At 44.3% G+C, this 23,810-nt stretch overlaps 1 protein-coding gene across 1 annotated transcript in view; it reads left to right on the top strand.

Annotated features, from left to right (window-relative positions):
• Window positions 1-23,810, top strand: part of LOC137321923 (fibrocystin-like) — a 440,431-nt gene that overhangs the window by 236,477 nt on the left and 180,144 nt on the right. The window contains exons 39-41 of the mRNA XM_067984789.1: window positions 908-1,062; window positions 7,322-7,516; window positions 17,047-17,172. Of these exons, the coding sequence (XP_067840890.1) occupies window positions 908-1,062; window positions 7,322-7,516; window positions 17,047-17,172 (476 nt within the window). The remainder of the gene's footprint in view (window positions 1-907; window positions 1,063-7,321; window positions 7,517-17,046; window positions 17,173-23,810) is intronic.

Here is a 23,810-nt window from a genome sequence, read left to right as displayed (position 1 = left end):
GATTAGCATTGGAAGGATGAAGTGGGAAGTTGGAAGAAAGATTTTACACTGAGGATTATTAGAACACGGAATGTTTTGTCAAAAGTGGCTATTGGGGCAGAAACAAAAACATTATTTAAATGTCAATTAGTTAAGTACAGGATAAAGAAGAATATAAAAAGATATTGGAAAAGAGGAAAATAAACAAGATTTGATAAGATAGAGCCAGTTGAAGAGTTACCACTGACACAGGTGTGACAGGCTGGGCGACTTCTTTCGGCGATGTAATTTCGAGGATTCTGTACTGTTTTGATTTCGTTTTTTTTTGAATTAGGGTAATTTTGAGAACTAAACTACATACAATACAGACAACATCATAAAGGTAAGTACAGCCCCAATTGCTGAAGTTATGCCGGGGAGCTGGAAGAACTGAGGATGAGAATTGGCCCCACACTTCCTATGCTCTATTACCTACCATAATGTCCAGTGTATAACAGCACTGTGGGAGAACCTTCACCACACGGACTGCAGCGGTTCAAGAAGGCGGCTCACCACCACCTTCTCAAGGGCAATTAGGGATGGGCAATAAAAATGCTGGCCTCGCCAGCGACGCCCGCATCCCATAAACGAATAATAATAAAAAATAAATTACATGTTAATATGCATACAAGTACAGGCAATTCTTTTCTCTCCCAGCCAGTCAGCAAAGTCGTGAGTGTGCTACTTACAGTGTTCTTTTAAACTATACTCCAAAGCAATCGCATATATCTACTTAATCACACCTGCAGACGCCAGCTGATAACAGTTATTAACAATTTGTGTTTTAAGGACGTTTCAAAACAGATGCAGATTGGAGTGAGCCTGTGGCTTTTCTCATAGTGTATTGAAGTAACTGATTTGTTTTTAACGTGTGCTTTTCCCTCTCCAGATTTTCACACAGCTACAATGAGCAATGGTTGAATGGAGAGAGGGTTGCAGTCCGTGCCACTGTAGCTTTACTCAGCAGAAATATCGTCATCAGAGGCAACCTCACAACAGAAAGGTTGAGACACCTGCAGCTGTGCGGAGAGGCTGGAATCGGCAGTAAGCAGAGCCTGACTTTAAAAAAAAAATCATGCACCACATTCCTTTGCAAGTGATTAAAGCGGACACAATCAGCAAACAGTCAATTAATAGTAACAGAACAGTCATCAACTAATCAGAGAGCCAATGAAATAGATGGCAAGCTGCTCACTCATTTCAATGAGACCTAATGAGATTGGTTTAAAAAAAAGATCCAGCATACACCAAATTATCATAACAATTGTTTGGAACACATGCAGACTTTTTTGTTTCTTCATAACTATAAACCTCTCATTCCTGGTATTATTTTTTGTTGTGTTTTTAAAGTTTTACCAAATCTCTTCGACATTTATTATCTTTGGCTGCTGACAGATCCAGAAAAATCTCTGTCTCCCTGGCCCTTGTTTTGTAAAGATTCAGTTCATGCACTATGACCACGAAACAAACACTAATATTACAATAATAAAATTATTTCAGTGTTAGTAGCACTATTCCTAATTTTAACCACTTCACTTTTGCTTGTCTTATCTTTTTTTCCATTCTCTCCTATTTTATTATTTTAGTTTTACTTGTTTCAAAACTATCAAAACTGTCTATACTAATTCTTTCTTTTAAAAGCTTTTAGAGTTGAATGAGAGTTGAAGATCTGTTTTACTCTTAACTGAATGCGTGTAGCTCTGAGCGGATAATTCTAGCAAAAAAATTGACAAGGAAAAGTTTCCTCTTTTGTACTCACACTGACTTTTGCAGTCACTGAATGTCTCAATGTCACTTGTCTGCCTGCCAGTAATTGATCTACAGTGATTAGACATCACAATGTAGTGATTTATGAAATTTATCTCAATGAATCAAATTATGCATTGTTATCTAAGGCTGACTGAACGTAAGATTTGTCCCATCAATAAGCCATTATTTGATGTTTTTGTAAACCGCTGCATTTTCCATCAATTTGAGATGCATTCTTTCTATTTTAAATGGAATTTTTTTTCTTCAAATAGACACTGAGAATGTAAGAATGATGTGACTGCCAGATGTTATGTTCCATTGATCAGAATCCATGGCTCTTTAAGCCATATGCAGATATGATGGTTAAATCAGTGAAATTGCGATTCTGGTAACATCACTCTGGAATAAATTTTGATTATACAATATGTAGTAAATGTCTTGGTGATCTACTGTCAAAGATGCCTCATCTGATGCTCCAGACTCTCCAGTATGTAGTTTCCATAGTTAGATGTTCATTGCTTTGTAATGTCATTACTCAAGGCTTCCCCCATTAAATGCTCAAGGCTCCTCAGACGGACACCACTGAATTTTCCAGCGTCCTAGACCTTTTTTCCATAGAATGCTGGAGGCATTCCTAAAGACAGTGACACGGAACCTCCTTGGATTACATTTTCTTTGGCAACGTAGAGACACCAAGGGGCCGCCTCCCTTAACAGATGTTGCCCGATGAAAACATTCCCATTCCCATTCCCATTCCCGTACCATATAGTTGCTGGTGTCTATACTGCACTTAGAGTGACAGTGCTAAGTGACATTCATCCCACTTATAATCAGAAAAATGCAGTTGAGTTTTGGCTAAAAGAAAACTGGATTTCTTACAAAGTTTGTGCCAATATTTACAACGTTGCACTCTTTCGAATGGAAGAGGCGAAATCTGTGACCCAGATGGAGTTCCTGGCACATCGAGAGAGATTGGGAAATGTTTCTGCATTTATTGGGGGTGATGTTGTGGCACTTCAGCATCAAACTCGGTAACTTTTATATAAATGTCTGATAGGACGGCAGGCTGCTTTCTAATGTTAGAAAAATACTGCATTATTATAAACAGTTGACGGAGATGGTTAAATCTGAATCTTAGAAACAAACCAGATAAATACCACTTTATAGGACATCTTTCTTTCTGCTTTATCTGCTCATTTAAAAAAATCTTTTCCCAGTTGCTTTTCTGAAGGCATTGACTCCTTGCTTGGCACTGTTCCACGGGCACCAGTCACTCGTCGGTACCTCCGCAAGTCACCTTCTTCATGTACAAGCCTCAACAGTGAGTGCAGGCAGGCTATTTGACCATGGAGGTATCAAGCCCAGCAAGGTTCTGTCCTTGCCCTAAGTCCACACTTGCACACTTCCAGCATGGGTTGCTGGTTAGCAATCAAGAATGGGAACCCTGGTCAAATTTCCCCATCCAAAACCAGGGCAGTGAGGTAAATTGGAGTGCTCCTTTCATCGCCCTGGCTATCAGCTAAAATCAGTACAGGACGGGGATTGGATGTGGGCCCTTTCTGCTTTGTTTGGTTTAGTTGCTTAACAACTTAACTAGCTGATCCAAAGATTTTACTCATCAATGTCAATTTTCTAAACTGCAGATTTAATCATTGTAACATTAGTTTGTTACATAAGGTTAAATCTCATGGGATCCAAGGTGAGGTAGCCAATTGGATACAAAATTGGATTGACGACAGAAGACAGAGGGTGGTTGTAGAGGGTTGTTTTTCAAACTGGAGGCCTGTGACCAGCGGTGTGCCTCAGGGATCGGTGCTGGGTCCGCTGTTATTTGTTATTTATATTAATGATTTGGATGAGAATTTAGGAGGCATGGTTAGTAAGTTTGTAGATTACACCAAGATTGGTGGCGTTGTGGACAGTGAAGAAGGTTATCTAGGATTGCAACGGGATCTTGATAAATTGGGCCAGTGGGCCGATGAATGGCAGATGGAGTTTAATTTAGATAAATGTGAGGTGATGCATTTTGGGAGATCAAATCGGGCCAGGACCTACTCCATTAATGGTAGGGCGTTGGGGAGAGTTATAGAACAAAGAGATCTGGGAGTACAGGTTCATAGCTCCTTGAAAGTGGAGTCACAGGTGGATAGGGTAGTGAAGAAGGCATTCAGCATGCTTGGTTTCATTGGTCAGAACATTGAATACAGGAGTTGGGATGTCTTGTTGAAGTTGTACAAGACATTAGTTAGGCCACACTTGGAATACTGTGTACAGTTCTGGTCACCCTATGATAGAAAGGATATTATTAAACTGGAAAGAGTGCAGAAAAGATTTACTAGGATGCTACCGGGACTTGATAGTTTGACTTATAGGGAGAGGTTGGATAGGCTGAGACTTTTTTCCCTGGAGAGTAGGAGGTTTCAGGGGGATCTTATAGAAGTCTATAAAATAATGAGGGGCATAGATAAGGTAGATAGTCAAAATCTTTTCCCAAAGGTAGGGGAGTCTATAACGAGGGGGCATAGATTTAAGGTGAGAGGGGAGAGATACAAAAGGGTCCAGAGAGGCAATGTTTTCACTCAAAGGGTGGTGAGTGTCTGGAATGAGCTGCCAGAGGCAGTAGTAGAGGCGGGTACAATTTTGTCTTTAAAAAGCATTTGGACAGTTACATGGGTAAGATGCGTATAGAGGGATATGGGCCAAGTGCAGGCAATTGGGACTAGCTTAGTAGTATAAACTGGGCGACATGGACATGTTGGGCCGAAGGGCCTGTTTCCATGTTGTAAACTTCTATGATTCTATGATTCTATGATTGTGTTGCTGCGTTTTTTGTGTCGGGTGGTGTAGTCTGCTCAAGCTTGTTAACATTGTCCGCCTCCGCCCCTGCCTCAGCTCATCTGCTTCTGAAACCCTTATCCATGCCTTTGTTACCTCTAGACTGGACTACTCCAATGCTCTCCTAGCCGGTCTCCCACCTTGCCCCCTCTGTAAACTTGAGCTCATCCAAAACTCTGCTGCCCGTATCTTAACTCGCACCATAACCCGTTAACCCATCATCCCAGTGCTCGCTGACCTACATTGGCTCCCGGTTCGGCAATGCCTCGATTTTAAAATTCTGATCCTTATTTTCAAATCCCTCCTTGACTTCGCCCTTCCTTATCTCTGTAACCTCCTCCACCCTTCAACCCTCCGCGATCTCTGCGCTCTTCCAATTCTTGCCTCTTGCGCATCCCCGATTTTCTTTACTTCACCTTTGGCAACCATGCCTTCAGCTGCCTGGGCTCTAAGCTCTGGGATTCCCTCGCTAAACCTCCCTGCCACTCTACTTCTCCTCCTTTAAGATGGTCCTTAAAGCCGACCTCCACCTGTTCTAATATCTCCTTATATGGCTTGTGTCCAATTTTGTTTGCTAATCGCTCTTGTGGATTGCCTTGGGAGATTTTACTGCATTAAAGGTGCTATATAAATGCAAGTTATTGTTGTTGTAGTAGTAGTAGTTAATGTCCACAGGACAGTGTTCTTCAATCTTTTTTTTTGGTAGAGTAAAAGGGAATTCCAAATTGGCGCAAATTTTGAGTTTAAAATTTGGCAGATAAGTAGAAAAATAAGTATAGTCGGAATTCACTACACTGATCTCCAGCCTAACAAAACTCTGGATCTAATAAAGACCTTCCAGCCTCTGTGACCTGGTATCCTGCCGACGATGCTCTGTTCATATCTGTTATGCAATAAGGCTGCTGGCTTTGATTGGTTGAACTTTGCAGACTAGACAGGTCTGTTATCAGTGCTGCTCCTCCATTGGTAGGTTTTGGTAGGGTGGAGTTTGGTACTGCAAATTCTGCATTGCAACTATGTGGCTGGAGGATTTTCATCCGACCCGACAATTTCCAGGGCAGAGCGCTTCAGTAGAGTGATTCAGTCCCTAATGTCCACCACTAGATGTCAGTACAGTATTTACATTACTTGCCAGCAATTTATAAGTTGTGTTGTGCCCAGATGACACAGTGCACAATACATGATGAAACCAGGACTGATTCTAATCAGAACTCAGATGCCTTGAATTGCTGTTTTCATACCTTTCAGTGCTGTTAGGGGTCATGGATTACTGTACCCACTAAAGAAGAAAAGGATAATATACAACTTCAATCAACATTCTTGCTTTCAAATTGCAGCTGACCTTAATTTTTACCTTGTTATATAAATAGAAACTGCAGCGAAAGTTGTCACCACCGATGCTTTGATGAGTTAATTGAGGGTTAAAAGGGCTTCAGTGTACTATTTTTAATCCTCCTAATCGATCGTTATTACTGGTCTGGGTTGCAGTGCCCAGGAGCAGGTCAGAAGAGACAACTGAGGGGGAGGGGTGTGTGCTTACACTGTAATTATTAATTTGTTGTGCTCTTTATTTATTTTATTTCCTTGTTTTTTTCCTGCCACTTTTCTCCGCTCCTCCCCTGAAAATGTTGACTCCTTTCCTGGGGTGCAGTCCCACGGGTGCAATCTTATTGTGTGAGTCTGACAGTCAAGGACCGATTTTAACTCCTGGCAGGAAGCCAGCGAGAGCGGAGGGCAATCCTGCGTGGGAGCGGCAGATTTTAACTGCCGGGTCTCATTCGGATGCTGCTGGCCAGCTGCTCGGCTGTTACCGGCGGAAAGCGGCAGCTAGCCGGCAGAAAGGGATGAAGATCAGGCGGCCCAGAGGCTGGGAGTTAAAACCGACCTTTGACTGTCAGGTGCACACATTAAAATGGCCACTTAGGCAGGTTCTGACGGGCATCAAGAGAAGGCTGCCGACAGCAGGGTAAGTCCGGTAGAGTGGGTGTTGCCCGTGTCTCGTGCCCTGCGCCCGTACTCCTGCTCCTCCAGTCCCCACTAAGGAAAGTTTTATTTTTACCTTACCTTCAGTGGTCTTGCTGGCTTCCCAACAGCTTCACCTGGTGGGGCAGCTGTGTAGGGTGACCCGCTGAAGAGTGAGTTAAAATTCCATCCCACTGTGGGACCCCAATTTGCAATTATTAATGACTCGCCCACTGGAGTCTGGCCGGCACATCGTCCGCTGCCAAAATCAGTGGCGTTAAAATCGCAGATCGGTGGGAACGCTGCGTGAAATGGAACTATTCCATTTCAACTGCTCCCTCGCCCCTGTCCTACCGATCAGGGAGAGTTAAAATTGCCCTGTCTGTGTCAGGACGCTATTCAACTATGGGAGCATTACAGCCAAGCCTGGTCCTCTCCTTATCTGCCACACTTCTAGCAGAAGGTCACGGGGTAACAATCAGCATTGGCAACCCTGGTTAACTTTTCACTCTAATTCAAGGACAATGAGGCCAGCAGAAGCACCCTACTGCCATTCTGGTTCAGGTCAGCTAATTCAGCACAGGCTGGGAAACAAACCCGGGACCTTTCTTGTTATTTTAAACCTTGGCAGTGAGATGTGATCTGAGGTCCTCCTATGTAATTTCTTGCTTACAGTGATCAATTCTGTGCTTTCAAGCACAAATAGATTTTTAATACAGCTTTTAAAATTTACATTAAAAACATTTTTTTCTTTTAGATGATAATGAGTGTCTGTATGGAAGGAGTCAGCATGTTTTGGGTGCTCTGGAGCTGGGAGCTACAATCATTGTACGAGCCTTTCAATTAGAGCAGACAGTAATTTGCCTGGAAGGCATAGAGTTCCAACATGTTGGACAAGCATTTCACAGACACGTCTACGCTTTGAACTTCGCTGGAGATGCAAGTATGAATGGTATGACACGATATCAATAAATCTCAGTGAGCCGTTTTTGTGTTTTTTCTCCTTTCATATTCACAGTGACGCTTTTCCTGACTCTCCTCATCAGTGATATTTTCCTTGGAATTATTTCTGACTCAACTTGTTGGAGTACTTTGGTGTCATGGTACCGTACCAGATGTCAGTGGGTTAATGAATATTGCCAATATTGGGAAATGTCAAGCAGGGGCCAAACACTTTCCGCTGAGGGGGAAGGCAAATTGGAAGATGAATCTCCTCGGCCGCTGCTCTGCACCTCACAGTTAGCTGGTTTAGAGAGGCAGTTGTGAACGGGTCACCTCTTAGTTGTCAGTGATGCATTACCCAAAGAGCATATCGGTCTAGAAGAAAGTGAAAGAATTTACGCCATCAAACACAAAAATAATGTTTTTGTCTTGCATGTAATTTATTGCACCAATTTAATTATTCTTCTTTATCTCCCCATGAAGCCTGTGATTTTAATCTGGCCTCCTTCTGAGAACCGAGAGGGGATCAGTTCCAGGCTACAGACCTCTCCTGGCATGTCTGGTGTAAGTGCTGTTTTCCAAGTAGTTGATAGGCGATGCTCTGGTACTGGACAACTGGGCAGTTTATCGATGTCTCCCCTTTTTTAAACCTCAGCAGATGAGGCTTTTTTTCCAAGTCTGGTTAACTAGTCCCTTGGTGGCAGATAGATTGAGATGACAGGTAGCTCTTGTTTGTTACCCAGCTCCCATCTACTTGAAAAGCTCATTACCTTAACAGTTGTTATCAGTAATTCAATCCAAATGCTTTTAGGTATGAGTTATGCTGTTAAACATACTAGTCTCAAATTTCCACGGGGGTTCTCCCGGTCTCCTGCTGTGACCAGTGGGAGATCAGTGGAACCCAAGGAGAAACGGATGAAAAAAGCTGTTTGTCATTTCTCTGGGGGTTCTGCCGATCTCCCGCCAGATACAGTGGGAGATTAGGACAACCCCTGCGGAAGTTAAGGGCCGCAATGTGTAAAGCGATAGCTGGTTTTGAATATCTAATATGTCTGTAACCCAGTTGAAGGGGTAATCCTAGCCCTCACACCCCAATCAAATCTTGAGTGTTTATAAAGCCTTAGAAACCCCTCAATTGTGTTATCGGCTTGCACTAAACAGGCTAGCTGTATATTTTGTCTTTCATTTTGCCTCTTTCTGTTTATTTCTGTTGCTGAGTTTTGTGATTCTGCTTTGGATTTCCTGTGGCCATCATCAGGTGACAGAAAGAGAAGGTGATAGCAGCCTTATTTTTTTTCAGTAGATAACGAAGGCATTCATTCTCTTGTACATGTTATATAAACAGCTGTTATGAGTGCCTGCAGGCCAATTGTGTAATTCAGGTTGGAGGCGTCCCTCTGTTCTACTGCAGTATCAGCTTTACAGCCACATTGCTCTACAAGTGGGCTATTTAAATCTTGCATCTATGCGAGAGTTTAATTCCTCCTCCCAAATATGTACTGCAGACATAGGAACATAGGAACAGGAGTAGGCCATTCAACCCTCAAGCCTGTTCCATTATTCGATTAGATCATGGTTGATTTGTACCTCATAGAATCATAGAAGTTTACAACGTGGAAACAGGCCCTTCGGCCCAACATGTCCATGTCGCCCAGTTTATACCACTAAGCTAGTCCCAATTGCCTGCACTTGGCCCATATCCCTCTATACCCATCTTACCCATGTAACTGTCCAAATGCTTTTTAAAAGACAAAATTGTACCCGCCTCTACTACTGCCTCTGGCAGCTCGTTCCAGACACTCACCACCCTTTGAGTGAAAAAATTGCCCCTCTGGACCCTTTTGTATCTCTCCCCTCTCACCTTAAATCTATGTCCCCTTGTTATAGACTCCCCTACCCTTGGGAAAAGATTTTGACTATCTACCTTATCTATGCCCCTCATTATTTTATAGACTTCTATAAGATCCCCCCGAAACCTCCTACTCTCCAGGGAAAAAAGTCTCAGTCTATCCAACCTCTCCCTATAAGTCAAACCATCAAGTCCCGGTAGCATCCTAGTAAATCTTTTCTGTACTCTTTCTAGTTTAATAATATCCTTTCTATAATAGGGTGACCAGAACTGTACACAGTATTCCAAGTGTGGCCTTACTAATGTCTTGTACAACTTCAACAAGACATCCCAACTCCTGTATTCAATGTTCTGACCAATGAAACCAAGCATGCTGAATGCCTTCTTCACCACCCTATCCACCTGTGACTCCACTTTCAAGGAGCTATGAACCTGTACTCCTAGATCTCTTTGTTCTATAACTCTCCCCAATGCCCTACCATTAACGGAGTAGGTCCTGGCCCGATTTGATCTCCCAAAATGCATCACCTCACATTTATCTAAATTAAACTCCATCTGCCATTCATCGGCCCACTGGCCCAATTTATCAAGATCCCGTTGCAATCCTCGATAACCTTCTTCACTGTCCACAATGCCACCAATCTTGGTGTCATCTGCAAACTTACTAACCATGCCTCCTAAATTCTCATCCAAATCATTAATATAAATAACAAATAACAGCGGACCCAGCACCGATCCCTGAGGCACACCACTGGTCACAGGCCTCCAGTTTGAAAAACAACCCTCTACAACCACCCTCTGTCTTCTGTCGTCAATCCAATTTTGTATCCAATTGGCTACCTCACCTTGGATCCCGTGAGATTTAACCTTATGTAACAACCTACCATGCGGTACCTTGTCAAAGGCTTTGCTAAAGTCGATGTAGACCACGTCTACTGCACAGCACTCCTCTATCTTCTTGGTTACCCCTTCAAAAAACTCAATCAAATTCGTGAGACATGATTTTCCTCTCACAAAACCATGCTGACTGTTCCTAATCAGTCCCTGCCTCTCCAAATGCCTGTAGATCCTGTCTCTCAGAATACCCTCTAACAACTTACCCACTACAGATGTCAGGCTCACCGGTCTTTAGTTCCCAGGCTTTTCCCTGCCGCCCTTCTTAAACAAAGGCACAACATTTGCTACCCTCCAATCTTCAGGCACCTCACCTGTAGCTGTCGATGATTGAAATATCTCTGCTCGGGGACCCGCAATTTCCTCCCTAACCTCCCATAACGTCCTGGGATACATTTCATCAGGTCCCGGAGATTTATCTACCTTGATGCCGCTTAAGACTTCCAGCACCTCCCTGTCAACTCCTTTGATCCATATCCCTCAACTTCTTTGATCCATATCCCTTGATAACCTTACCCAACGAAAATCCCAGCATCCACAGCCTTTTGGGGGAAAGAGTTCCAGATTTCCACTATACTTTGTATGAAAAAGTGCTTCCTGATTTCACTTCTAAATGGCCTGGCTCTAACTTTAAGATAATGCTGCCTTGTTCAGGATTCTCCCGCCAGGGGAAATAATTTCTCTGTATCTACCTTAACAAATCCTTTTATAATTTTAAGTACCTCAACTAGATCACCCCTCAACCTTCTAAACTCAGGGGAATGCAGATCAAGTTTATTCAACCTTGCCTCATAATTTAACCCTTTAAGCCCTGGTATCAATCTGGTGTCTGCTCTGTATTCCCTCTAAGGCCAATATATCCTTCCTGAGGTTCGGTGCCCAAAACTGAACGCAGTACTGCAGATGGAGTCTGATCAAGGCTCTGTACAACTGAAGCATAATTTCCTCACTTCTGTATTCCAGTTTGAGATAAAGGCCACCATTCTATCAGCCTTTTTAATTACTTTTTGTACCTGTCCATGTATGCTGATGGGCTAGTAAGTGACAATACAGAAGGCTTGTTTCTCGAGTACCTCACCTTGCTACTTTCTCTCAATTGGTGGTATAGATTACTGCAAGTAGTAATTGCTCATTGTACTTATTACTGCCATTTTAATTGCCTTTAACTGGCAGATTTATGCAATCTAAGGATTAACTGGTAGTGCTCTGCCATTGTTAAGCCTGTGGTTAATCCAGGACAGGAATTTCAGTTTAGTAGATAAGTTAGGGCCAAGTTACAACACAGGATCATGCTTGTTTGTGTTTCAAATCCACCCCCGCCCCTTCTGATGCAGACACTATTTCAGCACATGGCTGGAGTTCTACCCTTGCCGTATTAAACATGCGTCAGAATGATAAAATATAAGAAATTAGAAACTTCCTGGCACAGGTGTCTAGTCAGCCCGAAATGTACTCTCATTTAAAAAGTTGAAAATTGGAAAATGATTTAATTAATTCCACCCACCGATCCCTGAATGCCCTAATTAACCCTTTGGTGACAGTCATATATGCCAAGATATTTGGGGTAATTTTCCGATTTCACGTTGCCAGTGACTGAGGCTCCCTGCTGGCAGCACCGAATCAGAAAATTACTCCTAATGTCTGTGCAAAGATTAAATACAGACAAAAGTATTTTCTTCTATTTCTTTTCCAGTTTTCTCTACCCTTTTCTCTTCTCCTAAAGAAGCGGCTTGTATGCTAAGGTACAATTTGCGAGGCAGCTGCAGCGCTTTCAATATCACTTCTCAAGTGCTCGTTCTTTATGTGTGAGCCTGGAGTGAGTAGTAGTAGCCTACTCGATGGCGGAGGGCCCAGTTCTGGCCCCACTCGATGTCCACAGGGGCTACAATCAGGAGTAGGAACTTAGGCTTTCTTTATTTCCCTCACCTTTCTCAGCCCGTGTACACTGAGGCACATTGCAGCACATCATTTACCTGCTGAGCCTCAAGGGATTTCAGGCAAAAGTATTTAAACATGAAGACATCCGATTTCTGTCCATTCCAGGCCTGGATGAAAGGAAGCGACTGTCTCTTACGTTAATAAAACTTATGGCCGCTGGTTTATTCTTCTCTTTTTAAACTTTGGGCATGCGACACTTGGTAGAACCTGAACACATCTTTAAAGGTGCAACCTCTGCAGATTGGAGGAAATGACCCGAATATGTAATTAATTTTTTTTATGTAACGGTGAATAAAGGTTGAATGTTGACCTCACAATAGCAGAGTTCAGAATAAAAACCCTCCACGTGGGGTATCACAGACACAAAGCTGTATCCTGGATATGTAGCAGTCCCACTGGGCTGAGTCACCATGCCATCCTGTTGTATTTGTATTAGCACCATTTGAAGGGGATCTTTACCACATATTAGCGCTTGTGTCTAAAGTAAATTTTCTTTTCTTTTCTTTTCCATCCTAATTGCAAATAAAATAGAATTCCCTGCATCTGTTTTTTGTTGAAATTGATACTCACTGCCAACGTGAGCAGTGCCAGCAACAATAGTGACTTAACCCCATTTTGTTTCTGAGCTGTTCCAATGGATAGCTTGATTCATTCTATCACTGCTCACACTGATGGTCTACGTGTCGGACCTACGTGTGATACCACTGTGGCAGCCAGCATTTCTTTCTCAGATGTTAAAACTTAAAGAGCAAGTCATGCAGTCAGGGGCTCTTCTGTGCTCTTCTGTGATCCCCATGAGCAGGACTGATTAGAGTTGTCAGGGGAAAAATTGGATAGGGGCCGTTTTTGGGCGTAGGTAGCATGATGTGCTATTACCGCATGCCCAATGACCCCTGTGCAGGGAGGACGCAAGTTTCAGCCCACCCGAGGACTCACCTGCAATCAGCGTTCCATTCCAGACCTTGCATGTGGAATCAGTGCAATTCGCACTTTCCATCACCAGGGGAGCTCAATCTCTTAAAGGGAGGATGTTTCCTAGAAATCTCTTAAAGGTAGCTGGTACCTGTTACTTGCTGAAAATAACAGTTTACTATCTGAACGGAGATCAGACATCACACACATAATACACAGATGCAGGTCCCATCCCTATGTTTACGCACTGATGAGTTATGGTAAAACATTGATTAAGGTTGCACACTACTAAATCCCACATCCTCCAATCTGCACGCCAGACCTCACCAATCTGCCGATCTGAGTTGGTAACAGGCCTGCGAGAGTGCATGCACCAAGGTTCTCTGCAGATGCACTAGAGACCTTGGTGCAGGAGGTGGAGAGAAGGAGAGACATCCTATATCCGAAGGTGGGAGGAGGGGTGGCAAGAGGCCCACCAGACATATATCCAAAAGGCAGTGGAAGGCAGCGGGGGACGAAGTCAATGCCAGGCGCACAGCATCATGAACATGGATGCAGTGCAGGAAGAAGTTCAATGCTTTGACATGGATGGTCAAGGTGTCAAGTGGTGTCTCCTACCAACTACACCACGCACTACATCCCCCCATCACCCACATACCAATAAACTCTTTCCATCAGTACTCAATTCTTCCAACCAGATGCTTCCTCTCACCCTTACCCATTACCACTGTTGCAAGCCGCCCACCCACAACTCACAGGCCACACACACTGGCAGCTATTCAATCATGACAGGCACATCACCCAGACGCACGTCCCGCTTTCTTGCAGGAGAAGGTGGCGCATATCAGGAAGCAGCAAGTGGCTGTGGCATTTAGCCCCTCGAGCCTGTTCCACCATTCAATGAGATCATGGTGGACCTGTGACCTAACTCCATATACCCACCTTAGCCCCATATCCCTTAATACCCTTGGTTCACAGAAATCTATCAATCTCAGATTTAACATTCACAAGTGAGCTAGCATCAACTGCTGTCTGCAGAAGAGCGTTCCAAACGTCTCCCACCCTTTGTGTGTAGAAGCATTTCCTAACTTCACTCCTGCATGCCCTGGCTCTAAATGTTAGGCTATGTCCCCGTGTCCTAGTATTGAAGTCTAGGAGACCTCCAAAAACAGTTACAAATGTCTTGGCAGCCAGACGCAATAATCCAGCCACTAACTTGTAAATCCTGCATGTTCCCTTTAAATAGCACTGGTTGGGATCCTCCAGGCACTCTAAGACACGTTCAGATGGTTGGGGTTAAGACTGTGCGTTGAGTTGAGCGTTAAGTCCCAAAATGGAGTCTATCACTTTAAATCAGCGTTGCACACTGATTGAAGCCATTTTCTCCTTACTTTACATAATTCCAGCGTTCGTTATCTGCGCCTGTGCTAACTTCTATAACGAGATGGCGTCTGGCGCACATCACGCTGGAAACGTGCATGCGCATCCAAGATGCCATCTTGGATGTCAGAGAGGCCGTGTAGCGTCGAAACAACGGGCACTACACGGCCCAATTTAGTGCCCGTCCAGTTTTCCTGTAGCTTTTTATTTGTCTATGCACATTTCACCAGTTGTTGTCGGCCTGCAGCCAATAATGATTAGGTGGGGGGAAAGAACTTCTGCAGAATCACATATGCACCAGATCTGTGTCAGGTTATCTGTCCCAGATGCTGTGTAGCTGAGGTATATTTAAACCCCTGAAAGGTTGTAAATTGTGATGAACTGTGTTGATTTTTCTTTTGTTACGGAAAATCTATGGCACATTATTATTGCTCTCTTGAAGCCCTTAGTGCTTTAATGAGTTACTGTAGTGAATGTCGTATTATAGATATAATCTGGGTGTGGAGCCTAGTGCGTTGGGAGGACGGATCAGATAATGGAGTGGGACGATGAGCACACCCAATTGGCAGTGCTCCTGATTTTCCAGTCATTAAATTGAATTACCAGGATCTGGTATAAATCGGGTACACTGATTTTCACACCCAATTCTCAGATCCATGCTGCCGTCAAGCAAGGCTCTGCGCCAGGAATAAAACCTTGCAAAATTTACCCCAGAATGCAATTCAAGTTCTGGGTTAAAGCTTGCAGTTGAGCTGTATCGGACACTGTATGGTGGACGTACTTGTTTGTATCAACCCCTGTACAACGGTACATGTACCGTTGACAGGGCTGGCTATATGGTACTGTATAGCTTGTGTAGATATTGCAGTTAATGTGTAGGTTCTAAACTGGATAAGTGGTAATTTGTACAAACAGGATGGAAGAGGTCAGGCTATTTCTGATAATACGAACGTACGAACAATGACGGACTCTGGTCCACCCAGCCTGTCACACACAACTGCAATGCCTTGTGCATCACAATACATAAACTCCCCACTCCACCCAAAAGCCGTGTAATCTCCTGGGAGAGACGAAAAACTAGATAAATATCCATGCCAATTAGGGGGGAAAAAATCTGGAAAATTCTTCTCCGACTCCCTTAGGCGAGTGAAACTAGTCCAGGAGACTACTCTGGCTCTGATTAATGTTATACAGTGCCTACCTTTTGTACGAGGTGATCTCTGAATGGAGGAGAAAGTGTTAATTTACATATGTCTAATAATCAGAGGTGATTACTTGATGGTTATAAATAGGGCCATTCAATGAAGAGAGGGTTTTACTGAAAAATAATACACTGTGTATCAGTAGAATCTAATGGTCTTGTGTAGACTATATATAGAATAACGATGGTATGGGTGAGATACACCTGCAAATGGTGACCCCAAATTGTGTTACACAAGTTACACGGCATGTACAAAATAAAAGGCAGTGATGGGCCCTTTTATGCAAACTAGATCACTTCCGTGAACCTATTTATAAATAATCTTGCTTCAACGATGACAGCTGACTGGGTTGTACAATGGTGTTGCACAAATTTTGTGTGAACAGCGCACACCTCCTGTGCAAACATATGTCTGCGGTGCAGGGCCCTATGGTTTCGATATACAATATGCATGATATGTGAAGAGTGCCTCTATTTGCATGTGATGTAGTACCAGAAATCTGGATTTGATCTTGACCTTCACACGGCTGTTTGAACCATTTCTGGGCCTGCCAGCATAACAAGGACCATAAAACACATTCAAACATTACCACTGATCCTTAAAACCTTCAGTGCAGCCAATCCCCATGACGACATTATTATTTAGTTTGCACGAGGTGGGAGGGGAAGTTAGTGACGGTTCCCTGCTGTTCAGAACAAGTTCAATAATGTTCATGGGGATTTGAAATCAGCCTTCAGTACATCTTTTCCAATCATTGGAATAAGAATATATGTATATTTTTTAAAAAACAGAACTTTGTTCTTGAGCAGGTCTGGGACTGCAGCTTTAAAGATGTTATTAGTTAAATACAAATGCATGTGGCTTTGGTGCTTGGAGTGGCTTCAAGTTCAACAGACTGGGGTCAGATTGAGTTGAAATAAAAATTCAAGCTGAGGTCAGTTCTCTAATTCATACCTTATACCTGATGTTCTTTTATCTCTTGATACCTACATTGAGTGAATTCTTTTTATTGTTAATGTGTCGGTGTGGGTACCAAATTGCTTGTTTGTAAAGTACTTTTTCACAGCTAAATGAATATGAATACATTTATTTGAATGTGTTTCAGTCATGCTTTTGTGCCAATGTGTTTGGAATTTTACTGAGAAGTCAGGGGTTTCTTTTCTGTGCCCCTCCTCCCTCAAGAGAAGCATGCGGCCTACTGATTTACCTGAGATTAAATAAAGCTTAACGTGCCTGTGACTGGCAGATTTGACTATTAGATAGTTCTGGGGTAACAGCGGTAGTTATTTCAGCTCCCCACCCCCACCCCGCCCCTGCAATGGTTCACTATTAGGCAATGAATTGTGTCACTCTTTTCTCCTACAGATTCATATATCCGTGGATGCTCCATATGGGATTCATTTGGCAGAGGGATTGGCCTGAACAGTATATACAACCTGAAGGTGGAGAAGAATGTGCTGTTTAACATTTCAGGCCACGGCATCCTGCTCGGTAAGTTAGTTACATTATGCAGTTCAAACTAATTTGCTATATGAGTCAGACAGGTGATTCGGGCCAGTTAGTGATTCAGAGATTGATGTACAGTCTGATGTATGGTGTTTGTAGCTGATGTTGCAGTGCCAAATGACTGATGGACAACCAACAGCCAGCCAGTCAGTTATTCTGCTTACATTACCTTTGATACCACCCGAACAGTTAATAAACCACTTGTTTCAGCTTCTTGCTTTCTTGTTTTATCTTTACTTTGGAACTATTCAAAAAAAAACTCACTATATGGACTTAGAGAGTTGGCGCTTTGTCCAATTTCGTTATTAAAGGGGCAGTCTACCTGACAATGTGGAAAATTGCCCAGCTATGTCCTGTCCACGAAAAGCAGGACAAATCCAATCCGGCCAATCAGTCTACTCTCAATCATCAATAAAGTGATGGAAGGTGTCATCGACAGTGTTATCAAGATGCACCTACTCACCAAAAACCTGCTCACCGATGCTCAATTTGGGTTCCGCCAGGACCACTCGGCTCCAGACCTCATTACAGCCTTGGTCCAAACATGGACAAAAGAGCTGAATTCCAGAGGTGAGGTGAGAGTGACTGCATTTGATATCAGGGCAGCATTTGACCGAGTGTGGCACCAAGGAGCCCTTGTAAAATTGAAGTCAATGGAAATCAGGGGGAAAACTCTCCAGTGGCTGGAGTCACACCTAGCACAAAGGAAGATGGTAATGGTTGTTGGAGGCCAATCATAAGGTCAGAAATGGGGATGTTCGCTGATGATTGCAGTGTTCAGTTCCATTCTCAACCCCTCAGATAATGAAGCAGTCCGTGCCTGCATGCAGCAAGACCTGGACAACATCCAGGCTTGGGCTGATAAGGGCAAGTAACATTTGCGCCAGACAAATGCCAGGCAATGACCATCTCCAACAAGAGAGAGTCTAACCACCTCCCCTTGATATTCAACGGCATTACCATCGCCGAATTCCCCACCATCAACATCATGGGGGTCACCATTGACCAGAAACTTAACTGGACCAGCCACATAAATACTGTGGCTACAAGAGCAGGTCAGAGGCTGGGTATTCTGCGGTGAGTGACTCACTTCCTGACTCCCCAAAGCCTTTTGACCATCTACAAGGCACAAGTCAGGAGTGTGATGGAATACTCTCCACTTGCCTGGATGAGTGCAGCTCCAACAACACTCAACAAGCTCGACACCATCCAGGACAAAGCAGCCCACTTGATTGGCATCCCATTCACCACCCTAAACATTCACTCCCTTCACCATCAGCGCACCGTGGCTGCAGTGTGTACCATCCACAGGATGCACTGCAGCAACTCGCCATGGCTTCTTCGACATCACCTCTGAAACACGTGACCTCTACCACCTGGAAGGACAAGGGCAGCAGGCACATGGGAACAACACCACCTGCACATTCCCCTCCAAGTCACACACCATCCCAACTTGGAAATATATCGCCGTTCCTTCATTGTCACTGAGTCAAAATCCTGGAACTCCCTTCCTAACAGCACTGTGGGTGAACCTTCACCACATGGACTGCAGCGGTTCAAGGAGGCGGCTCACCACCATCTTCTCAAGGGCAATTAGGGATGGGCACTAAATGCTGGCCTTGCCAGTGACGCTCACATCCCATGAACGAATGAGAAAAAAGGACGTTTACTGATGGGAACTTATTAATAGAATATCTCCCTGGTATTAAGTAATTTGATGTCTTGTTTTTATTTTTTTAATTGCTCCCATTTATACAGCTTTTTTGTGGAGCTGTATTAATAATCATTTGCAGAGGCATTAACGAGACAGACATAGTGGAGTGAGGGAGGAAAAAGATCCATATGCAATGTATCTATCTTATAGCACTGAGATCAGTATTTATCAATCACTTTAGAAATTGCCTGAGGCCAGCGTTTTTTTTTCCAGTCTTTATCAGAGAGCTGCAAAATCTGATTCCAACATGGGAGATAGTCAAGCTTCATATGGGGTCTCATTGTCTTTAGAGATAGTCTTTGGGTAAACGATTATCAGAGATAGTACTTATTATAGAATTGTTTTCTTCTTCACTAAGAGCATTGGAAATGGTGCGTGATCCTAGAGACAAAGGGCCCGAATTTTCTGAATTTCTGCTCTGCCAGAGCAAGTGTGGTGGATAGGGTTGCCAATTCTGGTTGGAGGTATTCCTGGAATTTTGACCACCTGACATCTGACCATGTGACATCTGATCACGTGGTGTTTGCAAATGTTATTGCATTTACCTTATAAAGGTTGGGCTCTCTGTAGTTGAATATCTTTGCTTGCGTTTTCACGCCAGCAGCTGTTGTGCGATAACTTCCGAGAAGCAGGAGACCACCCGTGAGCAGATGAAGAGGGGAAACTGAGGTGGGGGATGGGATTCACAGGGGGGAAACTGGTGGGAGGAACTTTGATTCCACCAGTAACCAATAGTAACTCACTGAAATAGCACCAATAACTAATAGTAATATTGGTAACATTTAGATTTATCTCATAACTGACAGCAATGCAATAACTCACTAATAGTCTATGTGTAACTGATAGTAATAGTTGTAATGCCCCGATATCTTACTTATAACTAGTAGTAATCCTATAACCCGCTGATATCCACCCTGTAACTTCAGTCAATATCCCCCTGCACTGCACAAGGTGCAGTCAGGCTCTCCAGTCGATGTCACTTTTAACAGGCCACGCCTCCCTCCCTAGCTCCTTGGACTCTGGTTTGGGCTCAGGTACTGTGTGAAGGTAACAATGAACTGGGTGCCTCAATGAGGGCCAATCCATACTTGGACTTTACACATCAAAACTTGCCGGCCAGACCAACCTGGACCAAAGGGCAGTGGGCTCATTGTTTGGGGCACTTCTCACAGGGCACATCGTCCTAAGCTCAGCTCAGCAGCAACATTTCTAAACCACTCCCACGGCTCGGACTCAAGAAAGGAGAGTTTTCATAGAATGATAGAAATTACAGCACCAGGAGGAGGCCATTCGGGCCCCGGTGTTGGTGTTCTCTCCTGTGCCCGATTCCCCCCAGATCCTTTTATATTCTTCCTTTTAAAATATTTATCCCATTCCCTTTTAAATTATATTCTAGTCTCTGCCTCAATAGCCACTTGTGAAGCACTTGATAGTCAAAAATCTTCCTTTTCCCTTCCTCATTAGTTCTTCCAGTGAGAAGACTTAGGGCATGATTTTTACATGGAACCGGGAAGAGGGGTGGGGGTGGGGTAGTTTCTTGGATGCGAAACCCGGAAGTGAAGTAAGTGGGTTGGAATCTGCGATCGCAACTTAACTGAAGCAATATATTTTTTCTTCCGGGTTTTGCATCTCCAAGCTGCGCAGCGGGCGTCCTGCGCACCTGTATGACGCAATCTGATGTCCACTATTTAAACGGCCAATGCAAAAAATGTTTTTTGGAATAGAAAGGAGTAAATGATTCAAAGAGAGCACGGCCAGATTCAGAGATGGTTCCCGTGAAGTACTGCCGGGCGCAGTGAGGTGCAGGAGGGAAATAATTTACCCCAGCAATCGGAGGAAGAAACCAAGTTCTGCTACCAAGAAGGTGTGGCTGGAGGCGGCTGAGGAAGTGAGCACTTCCTCATTGGAAGCATTGGGCCCAGGTCTTGGCTGCAGTGCAGGGAGTGCTTTAATGACCTAACCAGGTCAGAAAAAGTGAGTACAGTTGCTGATTCACCTACATCCTGTGGTGTACAACACTTTCCCTCTCACTCTGTCTTGCCAAGCGTTCTCTATCACATCACTCCTCACACCCACTTAAGTTTCAGCAGCACCCATCCTTCACTTTCTATGCATTTCTTCACCTCCCCATGTATCCATCCACCGCTGCCACTCACCCAAATCCTTATGCAATGTGATGCATCTGTCTCATAGTCACCCTCACGCAATGCACTGAATCCATCGGGTGAGTACGTCACCTTCAGTCACTCACAGGTCTGTTCTTTTGCCCCTTGGAGAAGAGAGTGCAAAACGCAAGGGAGGGGGAGAGGACTGGTGGTGGCCCTCCACAATAGTCCAGCTGATAGATGCAGAGGAGGACACCATGGAGATTAGAGGCACATCTGGATCCCTCTCAATCGGAGATGGAGAGACTGGTATCTCGCAGATGCCTGGTGACAGAATTTAAACATTTTTCACACACATGATGACTTTATTTCATCAATGACTGACTGCATTGTGAGATGCCTGAGTGTGGTGATTGCCAAGATTGCTACTTTGACATGACTTCATACGTACAACAACAATCATAGGAGATTAATGACAACAGTTCCTCAGAGGACCTTATTCCTTCTGAGGGTGCACCGTCACCGTGCACCAGCGCAAATACTTGTACTTCGGTGGGTCCTGTTCACCAGTTAGTTGAGTTGTCACCTGGTGATTCACAACTCACAAGTGAGCACGAGCAGACACTGGTGGTAAGGCAGCTGTGGAGAGTCCACGTCTGAGGGCGCGCTCCTCTCCAAAGTCTGCTCAGCTGGGACAGATGCTGAACCCCGGGACCATTGTTGAGAATGAGAATGATTGAGGTACAGCTGCAACTTTGCCACGCACACTCTCCACAGTTAGCGGAGAGGATGGAGGAGTCCAACTCGAACAGTAGTGGATTAGTGTTGCAGGTAATTGCGAGAATGTCTGCAATGGAGAGAGTGGCCACCTCCACGGAGATTCAAGCACGGCTCTCAAATGAGTCCATGCAGACCGTGACCACGGCTGTGCAGGAGATGTCTGCTGCCGCCAACAGGATGACAGATCCTTATCCATGGCCTTACAATGTGTCACTGATCTTCAGCAAGCTCCTGTCCAGCAGAGTGGTGGGAATGATGTGGCACTGGTCCGGGAGAGGGATAATGGCGAAAGGGGACATGGAAGTGGGAACTCCACTCACAGTGCTCCCGTGTCTCGCCCTTCAACCAATACCCATCATGCTGCCTCCTGATGGCCGACTTTGCCCTTGCACCGGTGCAGGTGGAGCAGTCTTTGGCAGGATCCTCACGGACTCCAAAACCCAGGAGTCATAGGCCAAAAGCATCTCAGCAGTCAGGGCAGGGATGTGAGCAGCCTGTCTCTACCTCTGCTGAAACCACAGGGGATGCGCCGCATAGAAGCGGTCGTAAGCGTAAGTTCAAGAATTGTAATTCACCAACACATGCACAAGGGTGTTTGAAGAAATGTTATGTTGTGAAGTTTCCTTTCCTTAATATTGGCATATAAAATTTATTGATTGGCACCACTTCCACATCTTGCCCATTATTTCATCCTGGTTGGGAACTCGTCCTTTCATTTGCTTCATGATGAATGCCGATACATGATGGGATCCATTATGGGATGTGCAATGGGTGTATGTGTGGAAGAAGAACTGTTTTGTGCAAGAGGTGGGGAGGGGGTGGGGGGGAGTTGCGGTGGTGGGAGCTAGCCTGAGAATTCCAATGTCTCTTTTTACCTGTGAGGGGCTGGTCTGGCGCTGGGTGCCCCATCTTCATATTCACTAGAGTTTAGAAGAATGAGAGGGGATCTCATTGAAATGTATAAAATTCTGACAGGGCTAGACAGACCGGATGCAGGGAGGATGTTTCCCCAGGCTGGGGGGTCTAGAACGAGGGGTCAGAGTCTCAGGATACGGGGTAGGACATTTAGGACTGAGTTGAGGAGAAATTTCTTCACCCAGAGGGTGGTGAACCTGTGGAATTCTCTACCACAGAAGGCTGTGGAGGCCAAGTCACTGAATATATTTAAGAAGGAGCTAGATAGATTTCAACACACAAAAGGCATCAAGGGGTATGGGGAGAGAGCAGGAATATGGTATTGAGATAGAGGATCAGCCATGATCATATTGAATGGCGGAGCAGGCTCGAAGGGCCGAATGGCCAACTGCAGCTCCTATTTTCTATGTTTCTATGTTTCCTCCTCCTCCTCATCGTCCTCCTTCTCTTCCTTTTCTTCAATGTTGTCACCATCAGAGGATGATTGACGAGTGCCTTCAACCTCATACGCCTCTAATTCTCTCTGCTGCGCAATGTTGTGCAGTTGCAGCACACCACAATGATTCTGGACACCCTTGCTGGCGAGTACTGCACCTAAGATCTCTGTACTTGGGTAGATGAAATGTGCTCCTACAAGGAGAGAGTGCACACTCTAAATTAGGCAAACAGAAATCCAATGGGTGAGTGTAGATTTCTCAGTAGAATCATTGAATGATACAGCACCGAAGGAGGCCATTCGGACCATCGTGCCTGTGCCGGCTCTTTGAAAGAGCTGTCCAATTAGTCCCATTCCTCTGCTCTTTCCCCATAGCCCTGCAGTTTTTTTCCCTTCATGTATTTATCCAATTCCCTTTTGAAAGCTACTATTGAATCTGCTTCCACCACCTTTCAGGCAGTGCATTCCAGATCATAACAACTTGCTTGATTTGGAGACCAGAAACAAAACGTGAGGAGCTTTGGGGTACATGCCTGCTGTGAGGCTGACTCTCCCTTTAGGAAGCTGAATGACAGGTTAGTGTAGGATGGGGTCCTCTGACCTTTTCCTCCCTTTTGCCACTGAATTTAATCAGTTAGATGACCAATGAAGAAAGTATTTAGAGAAGATGTGA

Source organism: Heptranchias perlo, chromosome 5 (assembly GCF_035084215.1).
Source record: "Heptranchias perlo isolate sHepPer1 chromosome 5, sHepPer1.hap1, whole genome shotgun sequence".
Taxonomy (NCBI): domain Eukaryota; kingdom Metazoa; phylum Chordata; class Chondrichthyes; order Hexanchiformes; family Hexanchidae; genus Heptranchias; species Heptranchias perlo.
This window is presented reverse-complemented; position numbering and strand designations above follow the sequence as displayed.